This window comes from Macrotis lagotis, chromosome X (genome assembly GCF_037893015.1).
Source record: "Macrotis lagotis isolate mMagLag1 chromosome X, bilby.v1.9.chrom.fasta, whole genome shotgun sequence".
Classification (NCBI taxonomy): Eukaryota; Metazoa; Chordata; class Mammalia; order Peramelemorphia; family Peramelidae; genus Macrotis; species Macrotis lagotis.
Genome location: NC_133666.1, coordinates 294,736,090 through 294,747,047, shown reverse-complemented (window position 1 = coordinate 294,747,047; position 10,958 = coordinate 294,736,090). Strand labels below are relative to the sequence as shown.

General features: G+C 44.6%; 1 protein-coding gene across 3 annotated transcripts in view; it reads left to right on the top strand.

Moving 5' to 3' along the window:
* Nucleotides 1-4,268: 4,268 nt before the first annotated feature.
* MALT1 (MALT1 paracaspase) overlaps nucleotides 4,269-10,958 on the top strand; it is a 98,412-nt gene continuing 91,722 nt past the window's right edge. For 2 of the 3 annotated variants that reach the window (XM_074201774.1, XM_074201773.1), the window contains exon 1: nucleotides 5,813-10,192. In XM_074201774.1, coding sequence (XP_074057875.1) covers nucleotides 10,153-10,192 — 40 coding nt within the window. In that variant the 5' untranslated portion in view covers nucleotides 5,813-10,152. Of the gene's footprint in view, nucleotides 4,487-5,812; nucleotides 10,193-10,958 lie in introns of those variants that run through there. The other variant, XM_074201771.1, reaches the window with a different exon arrangement.

Below are 10,958 nucleotides of genomic sequence, written 5' to 3'. Positions count from 1 at the left end.
CCCTAAACTTTAGATGCTTATGAGGGAAAACACATTTGTATTATACACATTTGATACAAGGGAAAATGTGATAGAAACACCAAGGAAAATTCTATGAGAAATTGGAGACAGTAGAGTTCAGTTTCAGTGGCAGATGGATCTAGAGAGATTCAAGGAAGACTTCAAGGAAGGGACAGGATAGAGGGTATTTTTAACAATATTTTAGTGTGAAATCATGAAAATTATTTCTATTATCATCAATAATAAATATTTATTGATTGTTACTTCAATCTCAGGCACTCTACTAATGTTTATCTTATTCTTTTCATATTTACTAAAATTTGTAATTTGACACCCTTGAGGTCAAAAAATGTCTTGTTTGCATCTTTGCATCCATCCCTAATACCTAGCACAGTGCCTTTCATTTAGTAGGTACATAATAAAGTTACAATGATTTGAATTTAATATTTCAAGGATACTTGGTTTCCTCGTGTGGATGCTCCATTAACCTGAAGATTCACATCCCTTCTGTGTTTCAGAGATGGCCAGGAAGTTATTGTAACCCTGGATTCTTCATCTTTGAGGTCTGCAGAGCATTTTTCAAATATCATTTCGTTTTACATTCATAAAAATGTTGGAGGTAGGTATTATTATTCCTACTTTATGGGTCAGGAAACTGAGGTAGACAGAGGTGAAGTGACTGCCCAATGTCACAAAGCTAGTAAATATCTGAGGTTGGATTTAAATGCCTGGCTTTCAAGTCTCCAGGTTTACTACTTTATCTACTGTACCATCTGACTGCCTAAAGAGATAAAAACATAGAGATAGAAGGGACCTCATAGGCCATCAAGTCCAATAGTCTTATTTTATAGGGAGCAAATTGAATATCAGAAGGTTAAATGTCTTGCCCTAGGTCAAATAGGAAGTAAGAGAGGTCAGATTGAATCTGGATTTTTGAACTCCAAAACCAATGCCTTTTCACAAGAAGTCTTCCTCCACCTACATTATCTGCATTTTTATTTGCTAAACAAACATGCCAAGTTCAACATCTACTCCAAAACTTTCCTCAAGCCCTGGTAGTCAGTCTGTCAACAAACAAAATGTGTTGTTCCACATTCCCTCCAGTCCTTCAAATCCTATTCATCCTTCAGAGCACAACTCTTGACTTTATTCTGTAGGACATCTTCTGTGACTGGTCTAGCCATGGCTATTTCCCTTAATTCCCTTACCACTTAATATCTATAACACTGATTTAGTATATGTTCCAACTAATGTTGAGACAGCTAACCTGTCTAGATAGTGTGGAATGATAGGAACTACAAAATTAGGCATGTAAAATAGTGCCAAACTGAAATTTGAGTTTGACTGGAGTACCTGTAATTTACTTGTCAAGGTACAGCAGAAGTTCTTAACCTTCCTGTCTTAGACTCCTTTGGAAGACTGGCGAAATCAATGAACTTTTGTTTTGAATGCTTTAAAAGGCATAAAATACAAAGATTTGCTGAGGAAATGATATTGAAATATGATTATAATTAATGATATTGAAGTACAGTCATAAATATACATATATATTCACAGACCCCAGGTTACAAATCCCTGCTACATAGGTTAAGGATTTCCTGTGATTTCATTAGTATTGAGAATTCTCTCTTCTAATGCAAGTCAGCACTATGTTTGCAACTTTATTTTTAGTTTCCAAAAGCAAGGAAAGGTTAAACTACTTGCTTTGAGAGTTACACCACCAGAATGTGTCAGGGTAGGACTGGAGTCTGGGCTGTCCAGGCTCTCTATCCCCTATGATTATCCATATAGCATCAAAGAACATCAGATTTGAAAGGGACCTCTTTAATACTGAAATAGCATTAATAATTCCATTTTGCCTTTATTTCACCATTTTGTGAAGTGTGAAGGGGGGGTCCTCATTGAATTTGATTTTGTAATAATATGTTAACCTTTCCAGAGTTTAACTTAATCAGGGAAAAAAAAAGTGTTCCCAGTATTTGTCCTAACTAGAGACCAGCATTACCAGAGTTTTGATGTTAAGAGCAAAAACAGAATTAGGTTAATAATTGATATTTCTCTAAATTGTGCATGATGCAGGCATGTATGGGAGGGAGGGATTGTCTGGCTAAAAAGGTCGAATCTCCCAAAATGGTGGGATTTTTATAGTTTTGACTATCAGAATGTAGGATCTGAATTGTCACCTCTGCCTTGTCTAATCAAAGAAGAATATAGACCCAGGAAGAATCTCAGGCATAATTCAGAAGAGAACACATCAGACATTCCAGGAAAAGGAGTGGCCCTATCAGTTGTCCAAAAGACCTTCAAAGCAAGGAAATAGAAGTAAAGATTAAATTGATGGGACTAAGAAGGCAAGCTTTTGTTCTGTTTGCAATTGAGAAGACTTCTCCAAATACCCTTTACTATTGCTAAATTGACTGGATTAAAGGCTTTCATTAGTATCTATGTCAGGGCTGTTCAATCTTAGGTTATTTTAGGGCCATATTAAAATAAAATAATTATTGGAGAGTCACACCTGGAATAAAAAATACAATACAAAAATATAATAGTTAATTTGTAGTCTTAATTTTGTTATATTTAGCAAGCACTACAAAAAAATCATGGTACTTTTAACTTCTAGAAATTGGGGGAACATGTATTATTAATATGACAGGCAAAGGCATGAAGGGAGAAAGTAAACACAAAACAACAAAGAAACGACAATCTAAAAGATAGGTGCATACTAAATAGTAGGCATCATACAGACAGAATGCATCCTACAGAGCAATTGAAAATTCCATGTGATATATTCTGTCCATAATACTGCTTAAAAACACCAAAAAACATTAACATCAATGAGATTATTAGTGATGGAATTAAAAAATCTAATACACATGCAAATTATTATTTTATTTTTTCACTCATGAAAATTAAAACCCAGAGACAGACTGTATAAAATCGTACTTTGGACAGCCCTGATCTATGTGAAAGCTGACCTCACCTACCAACTCTTCTCTTAAAAGACCCAGGAAAATAATCTATATTCACTTCAGTTAAGTCTCAAAATCATCTGAGTTTGGAGAAGTAACAAGATTACCCCTCCAGTCACTGGCCTAAAAGAACGTCTCAAAATTTCCACTTTTCTTTCTCTCCTCAGCATGTCCCGATTGTCTTCCAATCTCGTTTAGGCTCTCACTCTCACCTCTTCTCTCCTCCAGTAAATTAGATATCTTAACCCTTTTATCCTGTTTTGCATTCCCTCCTTATTGTTCTTTAGCTGGGTAAAAACCCAAGCTAGGCGTCCTGAAGCCGGCAATTGCAGGCATTGCCTGTCTAGTTGACACTGGATTTTCTTATTTCACTGCACCCCCTCATAGGGCCGGGCAGGTATTACATTTGCACCTGTGAGCTAACAGGCTCTTACACTTCCTAGCTGTCATACACCCTAGGCAAGTCACTTAGCCTGTTTGCTTCAGTTCCTCATCTGTAAACTGGGAACGCAACAGAAAAGGAAGTGGCAAACCATTCTAGTTTCTTCACCAAGAAGACCCCATTGACAAGTTCATGGGGACAATGAGGCTAAACACCTCATAAACCTCTCTCAGCTCAACACCTCCCCCCCCCATCAGTGTCCCAAGGGTGCATCAGACTTGTTCTTGAACCTAGAAATGGAAGACCACGACACCAAAGGTGATGCCATGCCATTCATCGTGAGGGGAATGTCGTGCCAAGACATCCTCCCCGCCTGAGCCCCTGATGCCTCTGGCCGGCCTGGCTGCTGCGGGAGACCTTGACCTCCCGGCCACGCCCCGGCAGGCTGGGCACCGCACCGACAATAAGGGGTCTCCAAACCTGTCCCCGGGCGGTCTGGGGGCCCAGTGAAGTTCTGGAAATCCCTTATTCGGTTTTTCCATTGATTGAGGCAACTTTTGCCAATTTTCGCCTCTGGTGCAAAGTCAATTAGGGCTGACAGCTCGTACGTGCCCGCGCCTGGGCCCCCTCCTCCCGCCGGGCCCGGACTTCACAGTGAAGAGCGTCCGAGCGGGCTGGCGCGAGGGGCGGGGCCCCCAGGGACTTTCCTCGGCCGCGGCCGGGGGGCCCACGCACGGAAGCGCGCACGGGCTGCCCCGCAGCTGCCCCGCGGCCCGGGGCGGGGCGGGGAGCGAGAAGCGGCTTCCTCCGTGCCGGGCCGGGCCGGGCCGCCCTCTGACGCGTCCTCCCGCTCCGCCCCCGGCGGGCCCCGGCCCGGCAGCGGAAGGCGCCCTGGGCGCCGGACGCGGGAGCGGGCCATGGCGTCTCTGTGGGGGCACACGCTGCAGGCCCCGCCGCCCGCGCCCTCCCCGGCGCCCGGCGCCCCCGCGCCCCCTGCCTCGGGCGCCGTCAACATTAACCGCCTGCGGGAGCCGGCGCTGCGGGCCCTCGGCGACGCCCTGGACCGAGCCGCCGAGGGCCGGGGCTGGAAGCAGCTGGCGGAGCTGGCGGGCAGCCGCGGCCGCTACAGGCTCAGGTGCCGGGGCGGGGCCCGAGGGAAGGAGGGGCGCGGGGGGCGGCCGGGGCATGGGGGCGCGCCGAGGCCGGGGGCCCGCGCCGGGGCCAAGGGCGCGCTGCGGGGCGGGAGAGGCCACGCGCCCGCCCGCCCGCCGGGGCCGACAGAAGGCTCCGAGGCCAGGCCAGGCCAGGGAGCCGGGGGCGGGACGTGGCGCGGGGGCGCCCGCGGGGCGGTTGGGGCGCCCTGCCGGCTCCGCCAGGCTCCGCGGGTGCAAAGCAAGGGAAAGGAGCCCCCGCTTTCCGGGAGCCCGGCTGACGGGGGCCGAGCAGGAGCCGGGCCGGACAGCGCGAGATGCCGGGACAGGAGGCGCGGTTCCGACCCCAGCACTGCCGGGCGAGACGGACCCAGAGCCCGCGGGGCCACGGACCCAGAGCCTGGGACCTAGAGTCTATGGGGTCACGGGCCCAGAGCCCGCGGGGCCACGGATCCAGAACCTGGGACCTAGAGTCTATGGGGTCACGGGCCCAGAGCCCGCGGGGCCACGGATCCAGAGCCTGGGACCTAGAGTCTATGGGGTCACGGGCCCAGAGCCCGCGGGGCCACGGATCCAGAACCTGGGACCTAGAGTCTATGGGGTCACGGGCCCAGAGCCCGCGGGGCCACGGATCCAGAGCCTGGGACCTAGAGTCTATGGGGTCACGGGCCCAGAGCCCGCGGGGCCACGGATCCAGAACCTGGGACCTAGAGTCTATGGGGTCACGGGCCCAGAGCCCGCGGGGCCACGGATCCAGAACCTGGGACCTAGAGTCTATGGGGTCACGGGCCCAGAGCCCGCGGGGCCACGGATCCAGAGCCTGGGACCTAGAGTCTATGGGGTCACGGGCCCAGAGCCCGCGGGGCCACGGATCCAGAACCTGGGACCTAGAGTCTATGGGGTCACGGGCCCAGAGCCCGCGGGGCCACGGATCCAGAGCCTGGGACCTAGAGTCTATGGGGTCACGGGCCCAGAGCCCGCGGGGCCACGGATCCAGAACCTGGGACCTAGAGTCTATGGGGTCACGGGCCCAGAGCCCGCGGGGCCACGGACCCAGAACCTGGGACCTAGAGTCTATGGGGTCACGGGCCCAGAGCCCGTGGGGTCACCCCAGAACCTGGGACCTAGAGTCTATGGGGTCACGGGCCCAGAGCCCGTGGGGTCACCCCAGAACCTGGGACCTAGAGTCTGGGGTCACGGGCCCAGAGCCCGTGGGGTCACGGACCTAGGGTTGACTGCTTGGGTAGCAGCCTCGGCTTGTAGATGAGACAGCTGAGGCTCAGAGGGGTCGTGAGGCCAGAAATAGGGTAATCTGAGACTCGAATCCAGAGCCTCTGACTCTTAGGAAGGCCAGTGTGCGTTTTTCTTTTATTCTTTTTCTTTTTTTAAAATTTCTATTTACAGTTCCAAATTCTACCCCTCATTCCAGGCCCCCCCATTAAGAAGGCTGGAAACACGATACTTGTTATACAGATGAAGTTATGCAAAATATTTGCACATGAACCGGGTTGTTTGAGAAAAAAGAAAAAGTATGCTTTAGTCCTGCTGTATTGAATAGAGTAGCTAAGTCTTTCATGGTTGAATATTGTTACAACATTACCAATAGCACATATGGTATTCTCCTCGTTCTGCTTCTTTTACTTTGTTTCAGTTCATATAAGTCCTCCCAGGTTTTTCTAAAACTGGCCTCTTCATCATCATTTTTTTTTTTTACAAGGCAGTGGGGTTAAGTGGCTCACCCAAGGCCACACAGCTAGGTAATTATTAAGTGTCTGAGACTGGATTTGAACTCAAGTACTCCTGACTCCAGGGCCGGTGCTTTATCCACTACGACACCTAGCTGCCCTAAATTGAGTCTTGAAGAAACAGGTAGACAAGAAAAGTAATCAGTCACAGCATTTATTAATATTATTAACATTTTTTTAACTTTAACAACATTTGTTAAGCATTGAGAATATGCTGAAAAGCAAAATGATGCCTTGTCCTCAGGGAAGGAGGAAAACATACATAAAATTGTTACAAAAATAGATGAGTCCTAGCAGAGTGTGGAGGAGGGGAGAAAGAAGAAAGGTACCCTCAGAAGGCAGTCCTTTTTATTGATGGGAACCAGGAATGGAGAGGTTGAGGGGAAGGAACTTTACAGGCATGGGAACAGCCACTGAAAAGACACGGAGTCCGGGAAATGGGATTGAGTACTTAATGTGAGGGGCAGTAGGCAGGGAAGGACAGCTAGAGGTTAGAGGGAAAAGTAAGTCATAAGAAAGCAGAAAGATGGGGAGGAGGCAGACTTTGAAAAGCTTTAAATACCAACAGAAGAGTTTTGAAAGGATGTATTTGATCCTAATGGTAATAGGAGGTCACTGGAGATCATTGAGTTAGGGAGTTTTTGTGGTCAGAACCACCTTTTAGAAAAGTCACCTTGGCAACAGAGTGGAGGATGAATTGGAGTGAGGAGAGATTTGAGTCATTAAAACCATTTAAGTTACTGAAGTAATCCAGAGAGGTGAAGAGAGTGTGCATTAGGATTGTGGATATGTGTGGCATATATGAGAGATGTGGTAAAGATAGGGCAATATTTGGCAGCAAATAGAAGATGTATGCAGTGGTGAGAATGAGGTTGACTGGCTTGGATGAGAGAGAAGATGGTGATGCCCTTGACCATAATAGGAAAGTTGGGTAGTGGGGAAGGTTTAGGATTTGAACATGGTGAGTTTGAAATGCTTATGGAACTCCTAATTAAGGTTCTTAACTAAAGTTAGTGATGTTAGCACAGAAAGTCAAGTAGGAATGGGTATTATATATCTGGGAATCATCTGCATTTAGATGATCAATGAACTCCTGAGAGCTGATGAGTTCACCAAGTGAGATAGAATGGAGCAGAAAGAGAAACAAGCCTAGGACAGAGCTGTGGAAGGCACCCAGCACTATTTTCTTTTCTTTTTTTTTTCTTCTTTTTTTGTAAGGTAAATGGGGTTAAGTGGCTTGCCCAAGGCCACACAGTTAGGTAATTATCAAGTGTCTGAGATCGGATTTGAACCCAGGTACTCCTGACTCCAGGGCCAGTGCTTTATCCACTGCACTACCTAGCCACCCCAGCACCCAGCATTATTAATGAGTGTTACATGGATGAAGAAACAGCAAAGAGAACTGAGAAATGGTGGATCAGATAAGATAGCCAGGAGAGATAGTGTCACTAAATCCAAAGGAGAATGCCTATCTAAGAGAAGAGAATCAAGTGCCAGCTGCTGCAGAGAGATTAAGAAGAATGAGGATTGAGAAAAGACTATTAGACTTGGTGGCCAAGATATCATTGGTAACTTTGGAGAGGGCAGTTTTGACTATAAGATCAGAAACCAAATTGCATAATGTTTAGATGAAAGATAAGAAGAAAGGAAGTGAAGACATTGAATACAAAGTTTAGCCAGAAAGAAAAGGATAAATATAGGAGATAGCTGGTGGGAATGATGAGATTAAGTGAGTTTTTTCAGGTTGGAAAGACATGTACATATTGTAGACACAAAGAAATGAGCCAGTAGATAGGGAGAGATTTAAGATAAAAGAGGGAAAAAAAGAGAACAATTTATTAGAAAATTTTTGAAAGAATGATTGCTAGGGCATTTGTAGAAGGGGTGATCTTAGCAGGTACAAGTGTCACCTCTTCATCAAGACAAATAAAGGAAATAATGGAGGAAGATGTCTAAATGACTAGGATGAGGTGGAAGGGAGAAGGCAAAGTTGTCTGGTAATGGTCAGTGAGGATGAGATGATTTCTTCAGTCAAAAGGATGAGGAAAAAGGTATGCCTTGGGAATCTTGAGGAAGGACAAGATTGTTTGGAACTGCCGCTGTGGATAAGGGAATAGTGAATATAGATCAGGTAGAAATAGAATGTTTGCCTTGTTCATGTAGTAGAAAGGCTTGGTTTTGGTTCCCAGTTTTTACACATATTCTGGGGAATACTCATCTAAGCTCCCTGAGGCCTCACTTTCTCAAGTGAAATATGTGAAACATAGTACTTACAACGTGTGACAGGTGATGAGATTGCCCAGGGCCAAGACAGAGTCTTCTGGAAAGTGGAATTTTCTCTAAAACTTCTTAAACTCCCTTCAGCATAAAGTGTTCTGTGGTCACAGGAGAGAGCTTAAAGCAGCTGGCAGATTTATAGAAATTTTTGTATTTGCTTTAGGACTAATTTTTATAGAAAAGAAAAAAAAGAAATATATTTGACACATAGATGAAGGAGCACTTAGTATATTAACTTGCCCCTAAATTTCTACTCTGAAGTGATAAGTGCCATATAGAGTAATGAGAGGAAAAGGGAATAATTAAGAGATGTTAAGGAGACAGAATCAGTAAGACCTGAAAACTGATTTGTGGAGGAAAGAGAGAAGAAAAAGATCAAAGAGAATTTTAAGGTTCTAAACTTGGGAAAACAATAGTCTGGTTCCCCCTTAACTGAAATAGAGAAATTTTGGAAGAGATGAAGGTGGGTTTGCTTTTTGTTTTCTTTTTGTATTTTTGAGAGGCAGAGAGCAGATGAAGATAATGACTTCAATTATGAACACATCAGATTTGAAGTAGTATTAGCCCATCCAGATGAAAATATTCAGCAGGGATTTGGAGTTGCAGAAATGGAGAAATAGAAAAACTCTGGGATGCTCTATTGATTTGAGAATTAACTTTATAGAGGTAACTGTACTCATGGGAGCAGATGAAATCACCAGTGTGGTCTTAGGGAAACATGCATTTAAAAGTTAGGAGATGAACTGTGTTCCAGCAAAGGAGATGAAATCCTCATATTAATGGAAAGAAAACGGAGTTATTTTTGGAACAGCCCAAATTTCTTTGAGTACTAAAAGATGAAAATTGTGAGGGAATGAGATCTAGAATTAAATTCTACCTCTGTATCCAAACCCCATCCTTTCCATTTTACTGTAGAATGGGAATTCTCTCTGGCAGAGGAAGATAGGAACTAGGAAGGTAAAGGATTGACTTGGATAGAGATGAGAATTTGGAGAGGGGTCACAGGGTTTTTTCCTTAGCAACACTGAGACACGGGGATTAGTGGAGCAGGAGGTAAGAGAGTAATGACACCTAGCAATTTAGTCGTTAGTCTCTGGAATCATTAGCAGGAATAACTTTTTCACTCATCTTCCCTTCAAGCAGAAAAATTTATGAGAGTTGGGACTAGATTAGGACACAGGTGGCAGTGTTGGTGGGTGACAAAACAATACTTCTCATTTCAGTGGTGGTGGCAGCCCTTACCCTTATGGGGTTGTATCAAGATGTAGCACAGTGTAGGTACCAGTTTTGCACATAGTAATGGGAGTGGAAATAATGCCTTCCTACCAAAGTTACCATGTGATGAAAAGGCCTGTGAAGTGTTATAGTAAGTACCAGATGATCAGACCTCCCCAAAACAGATTAAATTGAATCTTTCATTTCTGTTCCCAAGACGAAGCATGAAAGACTCAGATATTATCACACATGTGGAGTAGGCTCCTAAAAATATTTTTATTTTCAGTTGTCTGGACTTAGAACAGTGTTCTCTTAAAGTGCTGGAACCAGAAGGAAGCCCTAGTAGATGTTTATTGAAGCTGCTGGGTGAAAAAGGCTGCACAGTCTTGGAATTGAGTGAGTTCCTTCAGGCCATGGAACATACTGAAGTTCTCCAACTTCTGGAACCTCCAGGTTTGTTTTTTCATGAAATTTATTCACTTATAGAACCATGGGGAGAGTGGGATGAGAAAATAGTCTCATTAAAGTGACTAAATTGCTATGATAATAGTAATGTTTCCAGTCTTTCTACTTTTTTTGTTATTTGAGGAAATAACTGTAAAACATCCTTCTTTTGAAGTCTTCAAATAAATTGTGATTCTGCAGGCCAACAGAACTGAGAAATGTTTATGAATAACCAAGTTTTACTTCTAACTTTCTGAAGATTAGGCGATTGTAAAATTGGTTTTAAAGTGTGAGGTCACCACCAGAGTGATATTTTTTTTATAGGTTTTTGCTAGGCAATGGGGTTAAGTGGCTTGCTGAAGGCCACACAGCTAGGTAATTATTAAGTGTCTGAGGCCAGATTTGAACTCAGGTACTCCTGACTCTAGGGCCGGTGCTCTACAGAGTGATATTTTTTTAAAACAGTTGAATATAAATATTTTCCCAAATTAGGTAATATTTATCAAATGACTGCTTATTATGTTAGTTTCTGGGAACACAAATATGAACATTGACAGTATCTCCTCTCTTTAGAAGCTTACAGTCTAGTACAAGGATAAAATATATGAATAAATTAATTTAATTACTTTAATTCAAGTTAGAATGTGATAAATGCATAAAATATGCTCAAAAGAGAGGGATTAAAATAAAATCACTTTTAACTAAGGGCATTAGGAAGGATTTCATGGTGAGAGCAGATCTTAAGCTGTTAGAGAAGGCTTTCACAAAAGCACTT